This window comes from Mesocricetus auratus, unplaced genomic scaffold (assembly GCF_017639785.1).
Source record: "Mesocricetus auratus isolate SY011 unplaced genomic scaffold, BCM_Maur_2.0 Super-Scaffold_100009, whole genome shotgun sequence".
Taxonomy (NCBI): domain Eukaryota; kingdom Metazoa; phylum Chordata; class Mammalia; order Rodentia; family Cricetidae; genus Mesocricetus; species Mesocricetus auratus.
This window is the reverse complement of record NW_024429193.1, coordinates 75185419-75205844: the sequence shown is the minus strand read 5'-3', so window position 1 is coordinate 75205844 and position 20426 is coordinate 75185419. Positions and strand designations below refer to the sequence as shown.

General features: G+C 39.7%; 1 protein-coding gene across 1 annotated transcript in view; it reads left to right on the top strand.

Moving 5' to 3' along the window:
• Window positions 1-19722, top strand: part of Gask1b (golgi associated kinase 1B) — a 50961-nt gene extending 31239 nt beyond the window's left edge. The window contains exons 4-5 of the mRNA XM_005076145.4: window positions 13712-13938; window positions 17843-19722. Coding sequence (XP_005076202.1) covers window positions 13712-13938; window positions 17843-18050 — 435 coding nt within the window. The 3' untranslated portion in view covers window positions 18051-19722. The remainder of the gene's footprint in view (window positions 1-13711; window positions 13939-17842) is intronic.
• Window positions 19723-20426: the final 704 nt, after the last annotated feature.

Sequence of the window (20426 nt, the reverse complement as noted above, 5' to 3'; positions counted from 1 at the left end):
AGGGATGGACATACTAAACACTGGAATTTATTATGGTTATTACAGAATTTTAGTTTTATAAAACTGTTTCATTTCATCAAGGAAATTCAAGAGACATTATTTCAGCATTGGTAATGATAATTATGTTATCTCATTTACAAAGACTTCCCAAGAATGTCTCCCTTCCTTTTAATATTATATTGCAACAATGCAATTTCATTGAAATACACAATACAGTTTATAATGACTGGGTGTACAGCCATAAACCGTGGTGTTTATTGGGCACCCACGATGTTTCTTTCTTTTTACTATTTAGTGGAATAGAGACATTGGAAGTGATGTAAGAGAAGGGTTACTTATGAGGTTAAAAGAACAAGAAACAGGCTTTTGGCATTGGACGAAATGGATAACCCATGTGAAATTATTGCTGTTAAGGAAGGCTTGGAGCTATTTTGCACTGGTTCTAAGAAGGTTTGGTTTTATTCTTTTCCGTCTGAGGCAGGGTCTTGCTGTTACCCACACTGGTCTTAAACCTTCAGTTCTCCTGCCTTAGTCTCCTGAGTTTGGGACTACAGGTCTGTCTCATTCCACCCAGCTGACTAATTTTACTCAATTATCTCATTACAGTAAGTTTAATTCATGACAGTTTATTTGTAAGTAATTCATACATCTGACCAGTTATTATTTTTATGCATGCCTGAAGAATCTGCCTTCAGCAGCAGTTGGTCCCTCGGGCTCTCAGACTGTCTGGGGGTATTCACCTCCTCCCTAAAGACTTCCTCTCTTGACCTACCTGTTTTCCCTCGTTACATAATCAAGTTAAATCTGCCAGGTTTGTGCATTCTGAGCCATCTTTCAGCCTTTCTCTGCCTAGTGTCTCACAGTCAAGCCATAGCAAATTTTGATATTTCTTCAAAATGACTCCCAAAGCCCATCTCTCTTCTTCCTGTCCATGCCACCTTGAACAGACTCTCTCCTTTATGAGTCAGATACCATCCAGGGCTCCCAGTTGATCTCCTTGGTGGTCTTTCTTAGATGTCATTTACTGTGCAAATTGTCATTGAATCTACCTCTCAGAAAACTAAGATATATCTGTAAGGACTTCTGTTTGATTGGATAATTAAATTTAAATGCATTAGTGCTTTCAAAATTGTTATGGAAGTAAAGGTTTCAGCTGAGTGATGGAGGACATGCTTAGCATATGTGAGGCCCTAGCACCTGTCCTCAGGACCAAAATAAATAAAAACATAAACAAAGTGATCAAATTTAAAAAAATCAAAAGTATGCAAAAAGTAGGTAAAGTGTTCCCTCTTTAACTCTACTCATTTCCTGTGCCTACATTAATTTGAAAGAAGTCATAGGCATTGTACTATTTCATTTGCAAGCATTTCAGCATGCATAACTAGAAAATAAAACATGAGCATATTAGCATACCTCAAATTATTAATAATTTCTGTCACATACCAAAGGTTTTTGTTTTTTAAATGGTATATGTATATACTTAAATTTGTTTAAAAACTAGATTTCAATAAATCCTGGCCATGTGATCAGTTAGGGTCTTTAAATATGCAAACTCCAAGACTCCAAGTCTACATCTTCCAATTTATTTATTTATTTATTTTCATTTTATCTTGCCATCTACAAGATCACATAAAGCCAGTTTTCCCGGGCCTGCTATGTGAGTCCTAGGGGATGAGCTAGGTCTATTATATAGATAGGAGGACTGTAGGAAACACTTCTGGATGGATTTGGTAATTGCTGGGCCCTGAGTTTACAGAATCTAAAACAAGTCAACATTTTATTCTTGGATTCTCTTCGTTGGGGTCCCTGTTTGTTATCCATCCAAAAGCACAGGGCCTACCAACCAAAAACAGGCCACAGCATTCCCTGTCTCAGAATGATATTGTCAATTCTTTTGCAGATTTCCTTTCAGTCTTCCCTTTGGAGACTTGACTCCTGCCCCTTCCTCTTGCCCCACTCTTGAAACTTCTCTCAGATGTGACCCCCCCCCCTCATGAAACCAACCTGTCTTTCCAACTGGGAATCCTGATACATGCGTGTATCCGTGAGTTCCTATGTAGTAAGTGGATGTTTGTTCATCTTTAAAAGGTTGGCCTACTGCAAATTCGGGTTTCTGTACCTTCCTATGTCTGTAGCTTTAACAATTGAGGAGTGACAGAGGGTGTGATGAAAGGTAGGGAGAATGTGTTCCTGAGGACAGTTCAAGAACAAGGCATTACCTGAGTGGTGGTGGTGAATACCTTTAATCCCAGTTCTAGGGAGGCAGAGGCAGGCAGATCTCTGAGGTCAAGGTTAGCCTAGTCTACAGAGCAAGTTCCAGGACAGCCAGGACTAAACAGAACAACACTGTCTCAAAAAGCAAATAATTTAACAAAAATCCCCCCAAACCAACCAACCAAATAAATAAATAAAAAAAGAACAAAGCATTGTCCAGAAAATACTCTCTATATTGAAACCATATTATTTTTCTTCTAATTTTATCTTTTATGTGTATGCGTGTTTGTTTACATGTATGTCTGTGTAATACATGGAGCCCTTGGAGGCCAGAAAAAGGCACCATGTCTCCCCAGGACTGTAGGTTCAAATGGACTCACTGTGAGGGACCATTTTAACAATGTATGAAATCTTTGTTTTGCTTTTTAGGTGTTTGACTTGAATTTTTTTTTAAAAATCAACTATTTTATTCCTGTTAGTGCATTTCAGCACAAATTCCCAAACATTTAGAGAACCACTGAAGGGTTTTGATGAAAGTCAATGCTTTTCTAGTGAGGGATTTCTATAATTTCCTGTTGGCCTCAGCTATCATTTTGTTAGTGGCCTCTGGACATAGACAAAACATCACTTCCATAGCCTGTTTTTCAGCAGGGCTCCACCCCAGGTGTCTTTGGGTTGATCCTCATATCTTCTTCCTCTTGGACCACTCTTTGGTACATCTCCTCTCAACAGGACAGACTGCACACTTCATCCTATCTGAAGGTCTACTCATTGGAAGGTCTACAGAATCTTCCTTGGCAGAGATCGACATGTTTTCCTCTGAGAATTATGTTTGTTCAAGACCTCAGGATGGGAGGAAGGAGACAGTGGGATTACAGGGTCTCTGATTCAAAAGACAAATGTTCTCTACTTTTAAGGGCTTTACATGGAGCACACTTGTGGTGCTAAAGTTCTCTTCAAGGATATCGCAGGCAGGGAAAACAAATATGTGTATGCTGAGCTATGATGATCTTCCCATCTGGGTTTTGACCTCATCTTCTGCTAGAGATTTGAGCTTTAGAAACCACGTTCTCTCTATTTGATTGTTTTGTTCTGTAAATGAGAGAAGGGGAGAGGAAGAGGAGTGGCCTTTAACTACATGGACTCACACTTGGCTTATGAGTCAACTGCTGGCCTCTGGAGTCAATATCTACTACTCTGGAGACTAGCCAGTCCCCCTTCCCCCATTTTTTAAAGTTTTTAGATAGAGTGTCACTGACTGGCCTCAAAGTCATGATCCCTCTCCCTGACTGTTCTCCTATGTGCTGGAATTACATATTGATGCTACCATGTTTGTTTTAATTCTTTCTTTAAAGAAAACTTTGTGCCTCAAAACCTATACCCGTTGTTTAGGAGCATAGAGCTTACCAAGATGTCTGATCCCAATATGAAATATTGAAGAATGTTAATTTATTTTTATTCTAAATATTAAAACATTTTGCTGTACATATTTACTTGACATGGCAGTATTTCAGAATATATATATAATTTGTGTTGGTGCAATGAGGTATCTCCATCATCTCTAATTTTTTGGGTGTTCAAAGTCTTAGTTCTTTTGAAATAGGCAATTAATTGTTGTCAACCTCAGTTGCATCACTGTACTACAGAACAAGTCACTATTCCTTCTGTCAGACTGTGACCCTTAGTCATCTTCTCTTATCATCCCTTCCCAACCCTTCCAGTGTCTGTCAAATACCAGTCTGTGTACAGTTTCCATGACATCAATACTTGAAGCTTCCACATATCACTGAGGCACGTGCAATTTCTCTTTCTGTGCTTGTCTTATTTCATGTAATATAATGTTCTCCAGTTTTGTCCATGTTGCCCCCCAAACCAGGATTTTACTCTTTTCTGTAAGTAATACTCCATGTGTGGCTCATGATTTCATATGCCATTCATCCACATAGACACCTAATATATATATAGTTCCATGGTTTGGCTGTCATGCAGAGTAAGGCAGTGAGCGTGGGCTGTAGATGCCTTGTGGACACACTGATTTCATTTTTTTTTGGATATGTCCTCAGGACTAAGATTGCTGGTCACAGGGTAGCAGAACTTTGCCCATGTTTTCATACATGTCTAGCATTCATTCTCAGAAACTCCTGTCTTTGATTTCTCTAATCTAGGAAAGTTGGTTGATTGGGGTGTTTGTTTTTGTATTTGAGTAAAAGAAAGAAATGTCTGGTCAAAACTGATATACATAATCCCATATTTTTTGTGGTAATCACCAAAATATTTTTTGGTCAGTTCTAATTTTATTGTTAGCCAGAAGTGAGGAACATATTGGTTAGTTATGTGCCATTTTTTAAAAGATTATTTTCACAGTTGCTATGAACTTTCCAGACAGTGATGAAACTAATACTGCACAGTTAGGGCATTTCAGCAGTTACACAGGGGGATGATGGAAAGATGATGAGTTTGAGAAAGCCTGCTACTCTACACATAACCATGTGAGATTCAAAGGCTCTGTAGCACATTCTATCCACCAACTTTTGCCTCCTTCCTAATACCATTGCTCATTTATGAAACCCACTTACTTAACTAACATGAATTCAGGGAAACTAGAGTTTTTGAGTTGGACTTATGGGTGAATCTGTTGAAGCAAATTAAGAACTCTGTACTCTCATTAAGACTGATGGATGTTTATATGCCCATTCTACCCGATATCCCTGTGGAACCACTATCATGCATACAGTGTTATACATATATTTACATGTATACCTGTATAATTATTTAAAACTTTTATGGTTCATTATTGGCTACTGATGATATAGACTCACAGGGTTAAAGGCTGACTAGGAGCTTGTTGATCTGTTATGAAAGTGAGGTAAAGGTTCTGTTAGTCTCATGCACTCTGCAGCTATGTTAATGTTGTTGTTTATAGACACCATTTATTAAAAGATAGATGGATCTTCAAAAGCAATTACTGTGATGGGATCAAATCAATGAGATTTGGTCTGGGACAATGAGTTTTTTAGGCTTTTCAAGGAACCTCGAGATCGTAGTTCTGAGACTTTTTTTTCCTTCCTTTGCCATTTTTGATATGTTATTATTCACACTAGAAAGTGAATTTGTTGGAAGACATTGTTGGCTGGTTAGAGGCTGCAGCCTCTCCATAGTCTGACAGCTTTTCTCAGTAGCTAGACAACATGGGGCTCCCTTCCTGCAGCAGAACTTCCTGCCTCCACCTGCTCTTATCTGGAGAATGTCCCTGGGCCTGGAGGACTGACCTTATGTGAAAGCTGTCTGTTTCTAAACTAGATGCCTGATTCATCTCTAGCTTGACGTTTGGCACAGATTCCTGCTAGAAGGCTTGCTCTAAGAGCTCTACTATAGGATCCAACTGACACATACTAAGCCTTGTGTTAGGAGGGTGCCACTTAATGCAAATTAGGGTCTGTCCCCAGGCTCTCCAATCCTATATATTCCTTATACTCTGGAATGAAGTTGAGCTGATTCACAGGAATCTGTCTCTGTAGGGTTGTCTCCATTCACGCTCACGTTTTCTGTTGCCTCTTCTGCCTCTTTCTCCTTTCAGAGTGATGGATGGGCCTAGAGGGAAAGAGGACACCCACATGAATTTGTTGATGTCTTAGCATGAGTTAAGGTAGGCAGCAGTCCATCAGTAAATATCCCCAGTCTGTGTCCCTCTGCATGTCTCAGGAAAATACACAGAGCGAATGCCAGATTTTCCCGAGGATGGCCTTGGTGAAGTGATACTTTACTAAATGTCTGCCTATAGTACATAATTCTTAAATACCTGAGTGATAAGGTGAGAAGAGGTCTCAGGTATTGCATCTTAAAGCTCAGTCACTGTGTTGAGATGTTAGTAAGACAGCAGCTGGAGAAGCATGGAAGTCTGACTTCATCACCACGTCAGCGGAGTTTAGTGTTGTTCATGTAGGGTGAGTAGACACATGTTGATCCCGTCTTCAGTGTTTTCATTGATAATTATTAAGTAGACATTCTTTATAAGATATAAAGATAGGAGGTGCACTGGTAAGATATGCAAAATCAGCCATGCCTAGTACAAGAGGCTCTGACATCCATGAGAGTAAGCATTGGCCTTTCTAGCATGAAAGGCCATGGCAGGCTGTTGTGAAAGTCAGCTCTTGTGTCCCTTTCTGGGCATCTGGGTTATCCTCTTGGAATGGTTCTCTTCATTTGCATGTAACAGCTGGACCCCTAAGACCCACCTGCTAGTTTGGATTGTCTTAATGAGTTAGACATCCATAATGTTATAAGGCTTACAATGTTTTGAAGATTTTTAGCCAGTTTCATATATAAGGTTTTAATTTATAAGAAGCAAAGACATGAATCCATCTTAGAATGGGAGAGTATATATTGTGGATTTAAAAATAATTTTGAAAGCAAGGTCAACTCAGAAAGCCAAAACAAAATATTTTGAAAGACCAGCAGACAATTTGTCAGAATTTGTTACTGTTTTAATTGAGTTCCATTAAGAATCTGAATCTAGCCAGATGTCAGATTTGTCAAATCTGTTCTAGCCCTGATCAGAATGGCATCTGAGCATGTTCAGATATTTGGACTTTATTCTTGTCAATTTTCATTTAATAAGTTTATATTATTGAGAAAAATAAAATTGACAAGAATTCTATGTAAGTACTAAATATGAATAAAGGTCACTGTACAAGAGGCCAGTTTTCAGGGGCATTATTCCTTCAGCTATAAACAAGCAGGAACTTTAGCCCATTGATTACCCTAGTGTATGTAAGCTGAAATACCATCTCATTTCCTTAGAGGAATGCATTTTAAGAAGATTTTTCTATGATTAGGTGTATTTCATTTCTACTTTAAATTTATTTGCTTAGTATAAATTCCTAAGAAAAATTTTAGGTTGTTTCATTCTCCTTTTTTGCTTATGTTTTAATTTTTAAAAACGTTGTTTATTTTAAGTGTGTGAGTGTTTCGTTTACATGCCTGGTGTTAAGAGAATCTTTTTCTTTGCTAGCCGCTTTGGTTTATCCCCCGCCAGTCGCCTGGGCTCTGCCACGCCAGCCTGGTTCTAGAGCCGCATCAGTCCCAAAAAAACACACAGGAGGCTATATTAATTATGAAGCTGTTGGCCTTGCTTGTTTCTTACTGGCTATTTCTGACTTAAGTAATTACCCCATAATTGTTAATCTAAGTATTTCTCTTACCGGAGAATAGTTCTGGGCTCCTACCCCCATGGCGGTTACATGTTGACTCTCCTCTGTTTCTCCTACCCAGGAGTCCTTCTGGACTCCTAGTCCCTCCTATCTAGATTCCCTATTGGCCAGACAGTACTTTATTGACAAATGCACAGGCAAATAACAGGACTTCCCCAACAGCCTGGTACCCAGGGAAGATAGAAAAGGGCATCAGATCCCCGAGACTGAAGTGATGCATGGTTGTGAGGCACTGTGTAGGCACTGGGAATTGAACCTGGGTCCTCTGGGTGAACAGCAATACTCAACCCCTGAGCCATCTCTCCAGCCACCTCCTTTCTGGCTTAGATTTCTCTGCTCAATATAAATTCAGTCTGCAAACCAAAACTTTACAAGATACAAAAATACTTCTTTTTCTGTCTGTTAGTTTTCATGGTTTTAAAAAGTCATTGCAGGAAGGTGGGTGTGTCCCTGGCAGAGGTTATTTTTACTCAGCTCTGCCTATTCAAATTATGGGAAGTGAATTTCTTTCCCTAAAATAGGCTGTTGGTTGCCTGGTGCCCCTATGCAGAGTCTTTCTGTGGTGCAGTGGAGCTTACAACAGTGCATCTAATGCTCTCAACGCGTCACTACACTCGACACTGGACAGAGAGATGCTACTGCGACTCTTCTTGTGGACTGTAACAGGGAACGGACTAGAGATCCATCCGTGGATTGGTGCACACCGCTAGCAATTTAAATGTGGGATTCTTGGGTGGAGGCGGGTTAGGGCCGTTGTTTCTTACAGAGACAGGCACTAAGAGCCTGTACCTCTCGGAAGGTCATTTCTACATTTCTCACTGTTCCTCAACTGCCCTGCAGGTCACATGTGCATTCTCCCATAGTCGCTGTCAAGGCACCATGGGACACAAGTGAAATCTATTGCTTCATGAGGTGACACAGCTCCAAAGAGGTGTAGGTACATGTGGGGGAGAACTCATTCTCTCTCTCTCTCTCTCTCTCTCTCTCTCTCTCTCTCTCTCTCTCTCTCTCTCTCTCTCTGTGTGTGTGTGTGTGTGTGTGTGAGTGTGTGTCTGCGCTGCGTGCTTATTAACAAACACCATGGGCACTGTGGTGGTTGTCTACGATTGTTCCTTCCATGGTGTGGTGTTTCCTTACACGCTCATTAGACTGTAGGGCCCCAACTCTGATTCCATTTGTAGCACACAGGTTTATATGGGATGAAACGCTGGAGTGCATTTTCCCATATGGAGTGCTCTGACAACTAAATAAGTCCCAATGTTCTGTGTCTTCCCATGATGGGATAGAATGGTGCTGGTTAACTTGACTCTATGTCTCTTTAAGGCCTTTTGAAACACTTAAGATAATTGTTGAAAGTAAGACCCACTTCCTGCCTGTTTCTCTTATGAGCAAATGAGATGTACAATCAAACAATTGAAAGTCAGAGGAAATCTGCTAGAAGCCCGCCTGTCAAAGAAAAGAAAGAATTTTCTTTTACAATTTCTATGTTACCTGCCTTTATGCTTGTGACGTGCAAGGCATTATGGCAGATTTTCGGCCAGATAAAGGACTTAAGTCCATAGTTAGTGCAGTTAAACCCACTGAAAGGCACTGCCACAAGCAGGCAACGGGTATGGAGGCAGCTTGGTGGCTTGCTCCTGACAGCACTCTTGTGCATTCCTGTCTTGATAAACCACCGTTGCTGTGTTTGCTTTTTCTGAGTACAAGGCAGTGTTTTGATGGAGGCCTGTGCATAGCAAATCCAAAGTGAGTTAGAACGTTCAGTAGAGCTGATTCATTAAGAGCCATTCACTGAGTGCCCACAACATGCTAGCCTTTGAGTTAACTATTCTGCGGAACTGCGGTTAATCTGCATATTTTTCCTGAATATTTAAGCCTTGTTTTCCCTCTTAAATTTGCTGTTCCCCTTCAAAAGATGTTGGTAGTTAAGTGTTCCAAACAGAAAGGTTGAGGCAGGTTTGGTGGCACATACCTTTATTCCTAGCATTTGGAAGGCAGAGGTGGGTGGATCTTGTCTACTTACCATGTTTCAGGACATTGGGGTTATGTAGAGACTCTGTATCAAAAAGCCAAAACTGAAACCAAGTAGTTCCAATAAGCATGCTAAGAATTTTAAGACAGGAGCTGGGGAGATAGCTTAGTTGGTACAGTGTTTGCCGTGCAATCCATCCTGAAGCCTAGATTTGGATCCCCAGCACCCATATAAAAGCCAGGCATGGCGGTGAGTGTGCATCTTTACCCCAGCAACAGCAGTGGGAGATGCTTGGTGGAGAAAGAAGGGTCATCAGGCAACCAGCTAGAGCAATCAATGAGCACCGGGTTTAGCTAGAGACTGTCCTCAAACACTAACAGGAAAAGTTACACAGGAAGACTGTTGAAGTCAGTCTCTAGCTTTCACATGCATCTGTGTGCAAGAACATGTACCACATACACATGTATGTGCACAGTCAAATTAGCAAGCATGTATACTTCCTACACAAAGAATGTTTAAGTACCGACTTATTGAACAAGAAATACATACATGCACACTTGTACATGTATGCTCATGTGGGCCAGTTTAGAATGGAGAAAGAAAGAACAGTTAGATGCCAATCTGCAGATTTATCTAGTTTATCGGGTTTAGGCCTTAACATTTGGATGATGGGAGTTCACTGTCTGTGTTGGTGAGAATATCCTCATTATACTCTCCCTTCAGCTTCCCAGCATGCTCTGTTTCAGTTCTCACTCTTTTAATGGCTTCCCCTGATGCCCCGCTCACTGCCCTTCTCCGTTTCTTCCTGTTCGGTCTGAGAAAATGGGGAAGTTTTCAGATAAATCTATTTTCGTATTTCCCGTGGGGCACAGCCCTCAAACTTCCACCGGCTCTACCTGCTTTCACGTTCTCATCATTGCCAGCAGCGTGCTCTACCTGTGCTGCTGCACAGTGTATCTCAAGGACCCAGGCTCCCCCGTATCAGTCCACGACACCAGTGCAAACAGTGCCTGAGCGATTTTAGAAACATCTATAGCACGTTAGTAGAGCACTCTTGTCCACTGAGCGTAATGAAATATTTCTTCTCCAGCTAATGCTGCCTGGCTCTTTAAACTCAAGTCCTATGACCTCTCTTTCATGCATTTTTCATCGTAGTTCTGGGCTGAAGTTCTTTGTACTTCTGAGATAATCAATACTAATTGAATACTGAACCATTTAACATTTTATGCAAATGTAAACAATATTTTTTTTGCCTTTGCTAGAAGACAATACCTGAAAGATACTATCAGTTTGGATGAGAGCATGGTGATATCTTGGACTTTTGTGTTGGAATCCAAGAAGAGTTGACTCCCTCTTCTTCACCCCTCAGTCTCCTCTTTTAGTTTCTATTGCTTTGTCATCTGCAGTTAACTGTTTAATCATGTTGTTTTGAAGAAAATGAATAGATGAACAAACTAACCCAAGTTGGACCTAATTTTGAACACATAGATGGATGGGTTCTGTGTAGGAAGGATCTGGTCTCTGCAGATGTCTAATGACTCTTGCGGAGCCAGGGAGCTAAGCATAGGCTCCCTTGGTTCAGTGCTATAAAAGAAGTTATAAGTCACTCAGAAGATATATTTTTTCCTACAGACAAAACTATCACTACCAAAGGAAAATGGAATTAAAGGGGGAAAGCTTTTGAAGGAAATATGTCTAAAAATATCTATCCCATCTCTTTAAAAAGTTGGCTGGAACACCTGGATTTTTCTGAGTGTAATTTTAGTTAGGCAAACATTGAAAAGATATATTTTTCTAAAGAAGGAAAGAGAACTCTCATGGAAAATGATGCTTGGCAGTCCTCTTCAGCAGTAGATCAGTTTTGCAAAAATGATTTTCCTTGTTTTAAAGAATAGGAAAGTGTGAATGCAGTCAGGGCCAAAGACATGTCTGGTCTGATAAAGGTGCCTTCTGCCTCCGCTACCTACATGGCAAAAGGACAGAGCCCATATGTGAAGGTCCTCTGACCTCCATGTGTCATGCAAACACAAACCCATGACAAGTGTCCACACAGAATAAGTAAATTAATAAAATAATAACTCAAACACTAAGGGTGATTGACATCATTATTGCTTACCCCAAAATATTTACCCTTCAGTAGGCCTCTTTGTAGGATACCCATTTAAAAACAGAGACACAGATGGGCATTGTGGGAGCTCTTCTACGCATCGCTTAAGTGTTTGTTTTAATGTGTGCACTAAACAAGCACATTAAAAATGCATCTGGGGTTTATAGCTGTGTGGGTTGTGCTTTATTAGGCTTTAAAAACTGGTGAGCTATCTTAAAAGCATGCAAAACTACATTTTGCATATTCTTAAACCAGCTGCCAGGCAATGGTGCTGACTTTAAGGGATTGGGTTATGGTGGTCAAATGATCCTTGATATATTGAATGGGGACCCAGAAGGAAAATTTTGACAAAATTCTGAGAAGAGTTAGAGGGCATGATTTAACATCTACATAAGCCATTGCTAAACAACTGCAAAAATAGAAGGACATACTCTCTAGTCAGAGAGCAAGGAAAACAGAGAAAAACAAAAGATTTTGGGCCTTGAAATGTAGGTATATATGCACTCAGCACATGGTAATGTATCCTCCAAGTACATATATGAGTCTGAAGAATATCAGTGTCAACATTCCTAGAAGATGTCGGTCACCATCTGTGATGTTGGTCAGAATTGCCTGGCGCAGATGGCTGTCAGGGACCTGGTGAGATCATCAGAATGTCTCATGACTCAAAATTAGATTACATAGGACACTTTAAAACACACTGCAGGAAAGAGTTGAACTTGGGGAAGGCAATAAAAAGATGTCCTATGTCATTCTTTTCCACTTCTGATTGCTCATGCTTTCATGGGGTTTAGAAATAAAATAAAATAAACCTAATAAAATGTAATACTTACAGAGATGCTGCCAGGGCCTAAATTTATGAGAGCTTATGATCAAACATGAACACATTGAATATTCATGGTTCTTGTTACAGTTTGGATCATAATTCTCCCCCACATTCCCAGGTATTGAAGGTATGGTCCCCAGCTCAAGGCATTCCTGTGAGGTACTGGGATTAAGAAGAGGGGGTTAGTAGGAGTTCTTAAGAAATTAGGTCAGGCCGGGCATTGGTGGCACATGCCTTTAATCCCAGCACTTGGGAGACAGAGGCAGGTGAATCTCTGTGAGTTCGAGGCTAGCCTGGTCTACAAAGCAAGTTCCAGGACAAGCTCCAAAATAATACAGAGAAACCCTGTCTCGAAAAACAACAACAGCAACAACAACAACAACAAAAAAGAAATCAGGTCGGGCCTAGAAAGGGTTGGTTTTGGATGATCATCACCGTTCTTCCTAGTTTTGGTTCTCAGCTTTCTCTGCCTTCCCACAAGTCCAAAAGCAATGAGGTCAACCAACTAGTGCCTACATTCTCCAAAACTCTTAGCCAGGGTTAAACTGGCTGGAGACCACTTTTCATTATTACTATCATATGTTCATGCTCAATTATATTAACATTTGTAGTAGAAATGAAGCTTTTTAAAAGTTTTTTTACTATACTAGACAATAGAGTTGGAATTTAAATCTTAAGGACAAATTTACTGATCATTTTAGTTGGTTGTTGTTTGAGATACTCTCGGTGTAACAGCCCTATCTGTTCTGGTCAAAAGAAGTGACACTGAACAATGTTTGAATCAATCTTTCTGCCTTTTTTTCTAGTTCTCTGCATTATAACAAGCCTCTAAAATCTTTGTAACTTTGCCACATATTCAGAATTGAGCTGATGTTTCATTATTGGCTCTCGTACTTCCTATATAGTTCTTCTATCTTATTTCTAGTTAGCTACTACAATTCCAAAGTTCAGTACAATGGACTTTATAGCCAACAAAGTAATCAGAATCTGCAGAGCCTAGCTCCAAGGAGAAAGCAAGAGTTAGCTCCCTGGGTCTGTAGAAGTGTGACGCTGTCTCTCCTCTCCTGAAGAGTTAGAGATTCTGTTGGCCAGATTCTCGAATGTGATTCCATGGGAACGGTGGATCCCATGGGTGGATATGACTGGGTTGGATGCTCTGACATTGGAGCTGTTAGCAGAAGCTGGAAATACTTAGGACAATGTCTGAGTCAGAGGGCTTTGAACTGTGGACTTATTCTAACAGTTGCTTTTAATTAAACCAGCCTGGCCTGCAGGGATTCTGGCAAGTCAGCTGTTCAGAAAGCTCCCATTCTGTGGAAATGTTCTGACCTTCCCAAGATTTTACTCAGCATCTTGGATTTTGTTTTCATTTCCATTTTCAGATTTATAATCGCTTAGATACAAATTGCTGTGGATTCAGACCTCGCAAGGAAGACGCCTGCATACAGAATGGACTGAGGCCAAACTGTGATGACCAAAATTCTGTGACTTTAGCACACATTATCCAGCGAAAAAATGACCCAAGGCATTTGGTCTTCATAAACAATAAGGGTTTCTTTGACAGAAGTGAAGACAACTTAAACTTCAAATTGCTAGAAGGCATCAGAGAGTAAGTTTTTTGTTTGTTGTTCAAGTTCCATCTCATTATTTAGCCTGGACTGTTCTGGAATTCCCTGTATAGCTCAGGCTTTTGTAGAACTCGCTGTCTTCCAATCTGACCTTAAACTTGCAGTCATCCTCCTGTTTCAGCTTTCAGAGGGCTAGAATTACAGGGAGGAGCTGTTACAACCAGAACAAAGAGTACATTTTCCAATGAAGTGACTTCTTAGATGATCACATGTATGTTAAACAACTAGTAACATTTCACAAAAACTCACACCTTATGTCAGATAGATTTCCAAAGGAATTGTGAGTGTGGAGACAGAGACTCAAGGAAGTAAAATAACCTTCCAAAAGCAGCCAGTCCACAATGCCTACCCAGCTCCTACCACATTCTGCCTTAACTGCCTTGCTCAGCCTTCATTGTGAATGCCCATGTGGGTGAAGTTGGACAGATCCAGGGCTATCAGGAGTAGGGATAATTAGGTGGCAGAGGCTGTTACTAAGGTACAGGATTGGACATGGGAAGAACAATAGTGATATCCAAGTCCATAATCAACTATTCGGCACATCAATAGAACTAATAAGCACGGTAGGATGTCAGATTCATGATAAACCCAGCGACTTCTATGAATACAGAAGTCATAGACCTTGGAGCTGGGACTTGAATAAAGGAAGAGCTTCAGGAGGCTAGACGATGAAGAACTCAATATTGGCCAAAAACTCAGAGGTGATCTAAACAATTTGGGAGACGTTTGGTAGAACTTAGAAAGGATAGGGGTAAAGAGAGGTGTGAAGCTCAAGAAGCTGGGTCTGTACTGTGGAAGTAAAAACACGGTGGGTCTCACGGCACACCGATCTCACGCTTTTGTAGACAGAGGAGGTTCAGACTCCTGAGTAACAGGAGCTGGTTGTGAAGTCTGATCAATTCTAGCCCATTTATGTAAGTTGTGACTAAATTTCTTACCAAAGGGATCCACCCTTGTCCATTACCCATTTTCATCAGGATAAGATTCCCTAATGAGGTTAGATTGGAAGCTTAAAAGTCCTTAAGATAGCGTAGCTCCCCAAGAGTCTGGCGACACCAGGGAAACATGCCTATGATTCTGAATTTAATGGTAGAACTCAACTTTTCCAAGCCTGCACTCACTTGCAGTAACTTGTATTTGTGTTATGATGCTATTCCTGTTACTAGGCTGGCATGTGACTCAGGGTGTTCCATACCCAGAGCTCAAACATAAAGCAAACCCAGAAGAAAACAAGAAAGTATAAAACTCACTGATGGTCCTGTCTGCAGTACATTTCAATTGTTTCCCCTTGACTTCATGCTTAGATAATGTGGGTTTTATATACCCTCAATACTGGAAAGCACACTCTTCCTGTAAGTTTTGAGAGTTCCCAGGAGTTTTTTGCTGGTCTTTCCTCTGCTGATTCTCTTCACATCTCTGTGAATTGGAGGCAGAATATGTGGCAAATTCTCCCTTTTAAACGCCTAAGCCAAGGTGAATTTATGTATAGGAAATATGACATTCTCAAGACATCACTTACTGAATTGATACTACAGGGACTTAAATTTCTTTGCAGAATTGAGAGTGCCGGGGGCTTACATCTATCTATCTTAAATGTTCACATAAATGCAAATACTTTCATTTATTCTTTTGAAGAAGATTAAACCTTAAGTTCCTTATGAGGAGTGATGGGTTTAAGGTTAAACCTTCTTTGAATATATAATTCACACATTAAGAGGCAAAAGTTAAGTCTTTGTTAGACTTAGAGTCACACATTGAATATTTCTACTAACATGTGCAATGTAAAAACCAATGTAGAATAATGGTTTGTTTTCTTTTATGAACAGAACCAGTCACTGAAGAGTCTGGAGGTTTTAATACTCTCATGTCATGCATTCTGCCTGACAACCAAGCTAAATTGGTTGAAGGGTTATAGAAACTATAATCTTATGGATATTAATACTTTATACAACTAAATGCTGCTTGGTTAATTCATAACCCATAAGATAGCATGGTACATATCTTTAGGGAACCTGGAACACATAATAAGCCTTATTTAGCTTCACACTTCTGAGAGTTCAAGTTAAGGATGTGGCAAAATATAACCTATGATTTAAATCAGAAATTTTCTAAGATTTCTGCATATACTGTCTATGCTAGACCCTGGCTCTAGTCTTTCTAAATGAAAAGAAGAAAGTTCAGTGAACTCTCTCATGGTGATTCAGCCAGATCCTTCTTAAGTGACCTCAGGATGTCCAATGGGATGTCTTCAAATGTCCTTGCTCTAAAAGTTTACTTTTATTGAATTTATTTGAAAACAATTGCCAGATTTCTGTTACTGAACTAATGTCTGAAGTAATGTCTAATTACAAAATGGGAAGATTTGTCGTGGTTCCCAGCCATAACCACCCCGGCTCAGTTTCTTTGCTCCTTTAATGGCCTTAAATGCCACCACATTTCCATTAACCACATCTGTCCCATTAACCAATGCAAAGTAAAATACAATAGCAGAGTAATGGTTTTGTTTTATTTTATGAACAGGACTTTTATAGTCAAGGATGGGTTGGTCCTTTTCAGCACATGGCCAGGAATTGAAAGATGGAAGAGGAAAGGGTGGAATCCCAGGATACCTTTCAAGGCTTGCCCCAATGACCCTACCCTCCACAATGCCTCACCTCCTAAAAGGATCACCATCTCCTAGTCATAGTACTCTAAAGACTAAATCTTTAATACTTGGACATCTCGGGGGACCTTCAAGATATAAGCTAGAGCAACATTTAATACTCTACCTAAGATAAACACTGGCCTTTTCCCCATCCATTCTGTCATGTCTATTGTTACTGTTCTTACTCAGCTCATATCATGTTGGTGAGATATTTTGGGTACAAACTCCCTGATCTTCTGGGCCTTGTAATCTTTCCATTCTCTCTTTTGTAACATTTTCTGAACCTTAGGTGTGGGAGTGTTTTATAGATAATCCATTAGGATGGTGCTATACAACTCCATGAGGCCTCAACCCTACACAAACAACTGCAGGCAACTAAGGGATGCTAAGAGCCAGAGAAATAGTCTTATCCAGGGAAGAGCACACCAATTGGTTATCTATAACTAAATAGTCAGCCTTGAAAGCACACACAAACAGCATATAGACTAGGCAGATCTTATTTAAGACTATATATGTATGTACACACATATTTATGTAATAACAATGAAAAAGAGGCTATGAATTTGAAAGAGATCAAGGAGGGATATATGAGAGGATTTAGAGGGAAGAAAGGGAAGGGGGAATGATTATATTATCATCTCAAAAATAAAAAAATAATTAAAAAAGGAAAACACTGACAATCACTCACTCCAATTTCAAAGGTATAACCTGAATCAAAGGGAATTCTTCCTCTAATTGAGTTTTAAAAAATTTTCTCTTTTGTTCTATTACAAGTTTGAGATCATTGCACTTTAAACTCTAGGTTTTGTTCAGGGAGGATACTCCACTGAACCCACACATGTTCTGGTTCCCACATTTTCTTTCATCAAACCCCACCTTGTTACTGATGATAGCAGATAAAAAGCTTCTGTAGGACACATGGAGCTTAAGATGAAGGGAGATGCTTCTTCAGACCTAATGTAATCTTAATTCTGTGCCTCTCTTTGTCAGTCTGTAACAACCTTTAAGTAAGAAATTAGGCTGTCACGTTCTGAATGGTTTAGATAATTTGGTTCATTCCAAACACATTTTCTTGCATTTTACTTTTAAGAGAGGTGTCTGCTTGTCATGACAAAAACATTTGGTTTTCAAGGTCCTATATGATAGTGAGTTATGCCAGATTAATGAAGGCAGACCAACTAGGAGAAGGAATCGTATTTCTGAGCATTTGCTGAGAATGAAATACTGTGTTATCATTTCAGGTTTCCTGACTCTGCAGTTTCTGTTCTGAAGAGCCAGCACTTACGGCAGAAGCTCCTTCAGTCACTGTTCCTTGACAAGGTTTACTGGGAGAGTCAAGGAGGCAGGCAAGGCATTGAGAAGCTCATTGATGTTGTAGAGCAGAGAGCCAGAATCCTTGTCACCTACATCAATGCACATGGCGTCAAAGTATTACCTATGAACGAATGACATAGGACTTCCTGTCTCAAGGGCTATACGTGTGTGACTTTTGGTTTTTCTTAAGAAAGTATATTAATCTTAACTGTTTCTAGGAGTGAGGCAAAATAGTTGAATACACAAAACTAACCCAATATATATCATGAACCGAGTTTTAAAAGTTTGCAGAGTTTAAATGTATGCAGATTCCAGAAGTGTTGGAATAACATACTGCTTGCAAAATGCCGGATGATATTTTTTTGCCTAACACTTTGGCATGTGTATCTCAGCATTGTTATTACACATTGGCCCCAATTATTATTCCCACTAATGTTAAAACCATTTTTATCCATTTGATGGAGCGATCTAAACCAGAGGCATTGACTCTTTTCAGAAACTGTTGTCATGCCATTTGGCTGATTGGCCAACTCCTAGAAGAGAGCTAATTGACATTTTCCTGATGCTGATCATTACAAAAGTTTTTCCAACCCTATCCAGAAGCAATCTTACACCAGAAAACTGAGGCATGGGCCTTGAAACACTTTCTAAGTAGACATAGTAGTGGATTCATTTACAAACCACTATTGTGTTTTCTAGAGTCTATAAACAGTCAGCTATCTCTGATCAACCAAAATCTCATGTCCATTCCTTTTAAGAAATTTACTGTTGGTATAGAAATATCCATATGTAATGATAGATTAGTAGTTTACTTTGCTCTGTTAATTTTGATTCAATTTATGTCTGGTGGTTAGAAAACCAAATAGTTATAAGGCATGTTGTTACTAATTTGAAAATTTATTTTGTGGAGTCTCTTAATGTTCTTATGGGTTGGTTGGTTGCCTTTAAAAAAATTATAAGATCTCATATAGTCCAGGCTGGCTTTGAACTCCTTATGTATCTGAGGATGGCCTTGGTCTTCTGATGCCCCATCTCCCAAGTGCTGGAATTACAAATGTGTGCTGCCACGCCCAGTAGTGCTTGAGATCAAACTCGGGGCTTTATTCTTGCTATATAGGTGCTGTATGACTAAGCCCTTAGCCCCAGTCCCTTTTTATGATTGTTTAGCAAATTGTCATTTTATAAAGGATATGCTATAATTTTTGTAGATTTTTTAAATTATAGAACACTTCTTTTGTGTAATTAGGTTTCATCTGATTTAACTGATGTTGTCCAGGCATTGATGAGGCATTGATCTACTTAGTTCAGATATTAAATATGTTATGTAGATCAATTCAATATGAGAAGTTTCAATGAAACCCAACCCACGTGACTGGATCTTTTCAAGAAAAAAACACATGACTAGAGAACATGTGGCAACAAATTGGGCATAATTAAGTCTCAAACAATTCTCTCCCAAATTCCTCTACCAACTTTTTAGATGGATTGGAAGGACTGAGGCATGCAGTGTTCATACTCTGAATCTTCCTGTCCTTGGGAGATCTGCAAGATCATCACATATCCTACTTATATGGAAATGATTTCTCTCTCACGTTTAGCTCTCCTACCTGTTATTGAACAGCAGATTGATTAGCCAGATGTGGTGATGTATACCTGAATTCCCAGCACCCAGGAAGCTGTGGAAGGAGGATTACAAGTTTGAGTCAGTCTGGTCCACATAGTGATATCCTGTCTGAAGTGTACCCCTGCCTTCGTAGAAGCTGATTTTCTTTCTTTGGAAACTTAAAAATAAAAAAGTTACACATTTTATTGTATTTGTTTTGTTTTGTCTTCTCTCTCTCTTTTTTTAGTTGTTGTTCCTAACAGGCACAGCATTTTCTGTATTCTGACGAAGAATAATTTAGTACAGTGAACTGAAAAAAAAACAATAACAGCAATCTAGGTAACATCAGAGAAGGAAAACATTTATATAGATTATAATGGAGGATACAAACAGACCAAGTTATGATAATAGTATTCTAACTATAACAACAGACAGACCAAGGGGAGAGGCAGCCTCTGGCACACTCATTTCTGCTTTTCAAGGCTCATGTCCAAGCACTGCAATTGTCATCATACGTGTTTCCTTTCCCTTGGAGTGTTGACCTTTGTCACATTCTCTTGAGTCCCTCCACTGTAACCTGAGTGGGACTCTGATCCTGGTGAGTTCCCATGTTGGCTTCTGTCTATGAGTTTTATCTCATTAATCATCCTCTTAACTATCCTTGTAAACACTTGTGCAGCCCCTCTCAACTCAAAATTTAAAAAAATTTCTGCCAAATTGTCTCATGCCTTATCAAGATGACCTACATTCATTTCAATAGTTTTTTATTATTTTATTATTCCTTCCATGAATCTGAAGCTACATTGCCACTGGGCAGCCTGCCCTTCCAAAGGTGGATGGGACTGTACTTTGCCTAGTTATCTCAATGTGCTTAATCGTAAACAGAAGGTTCAAGAACACTGACTATT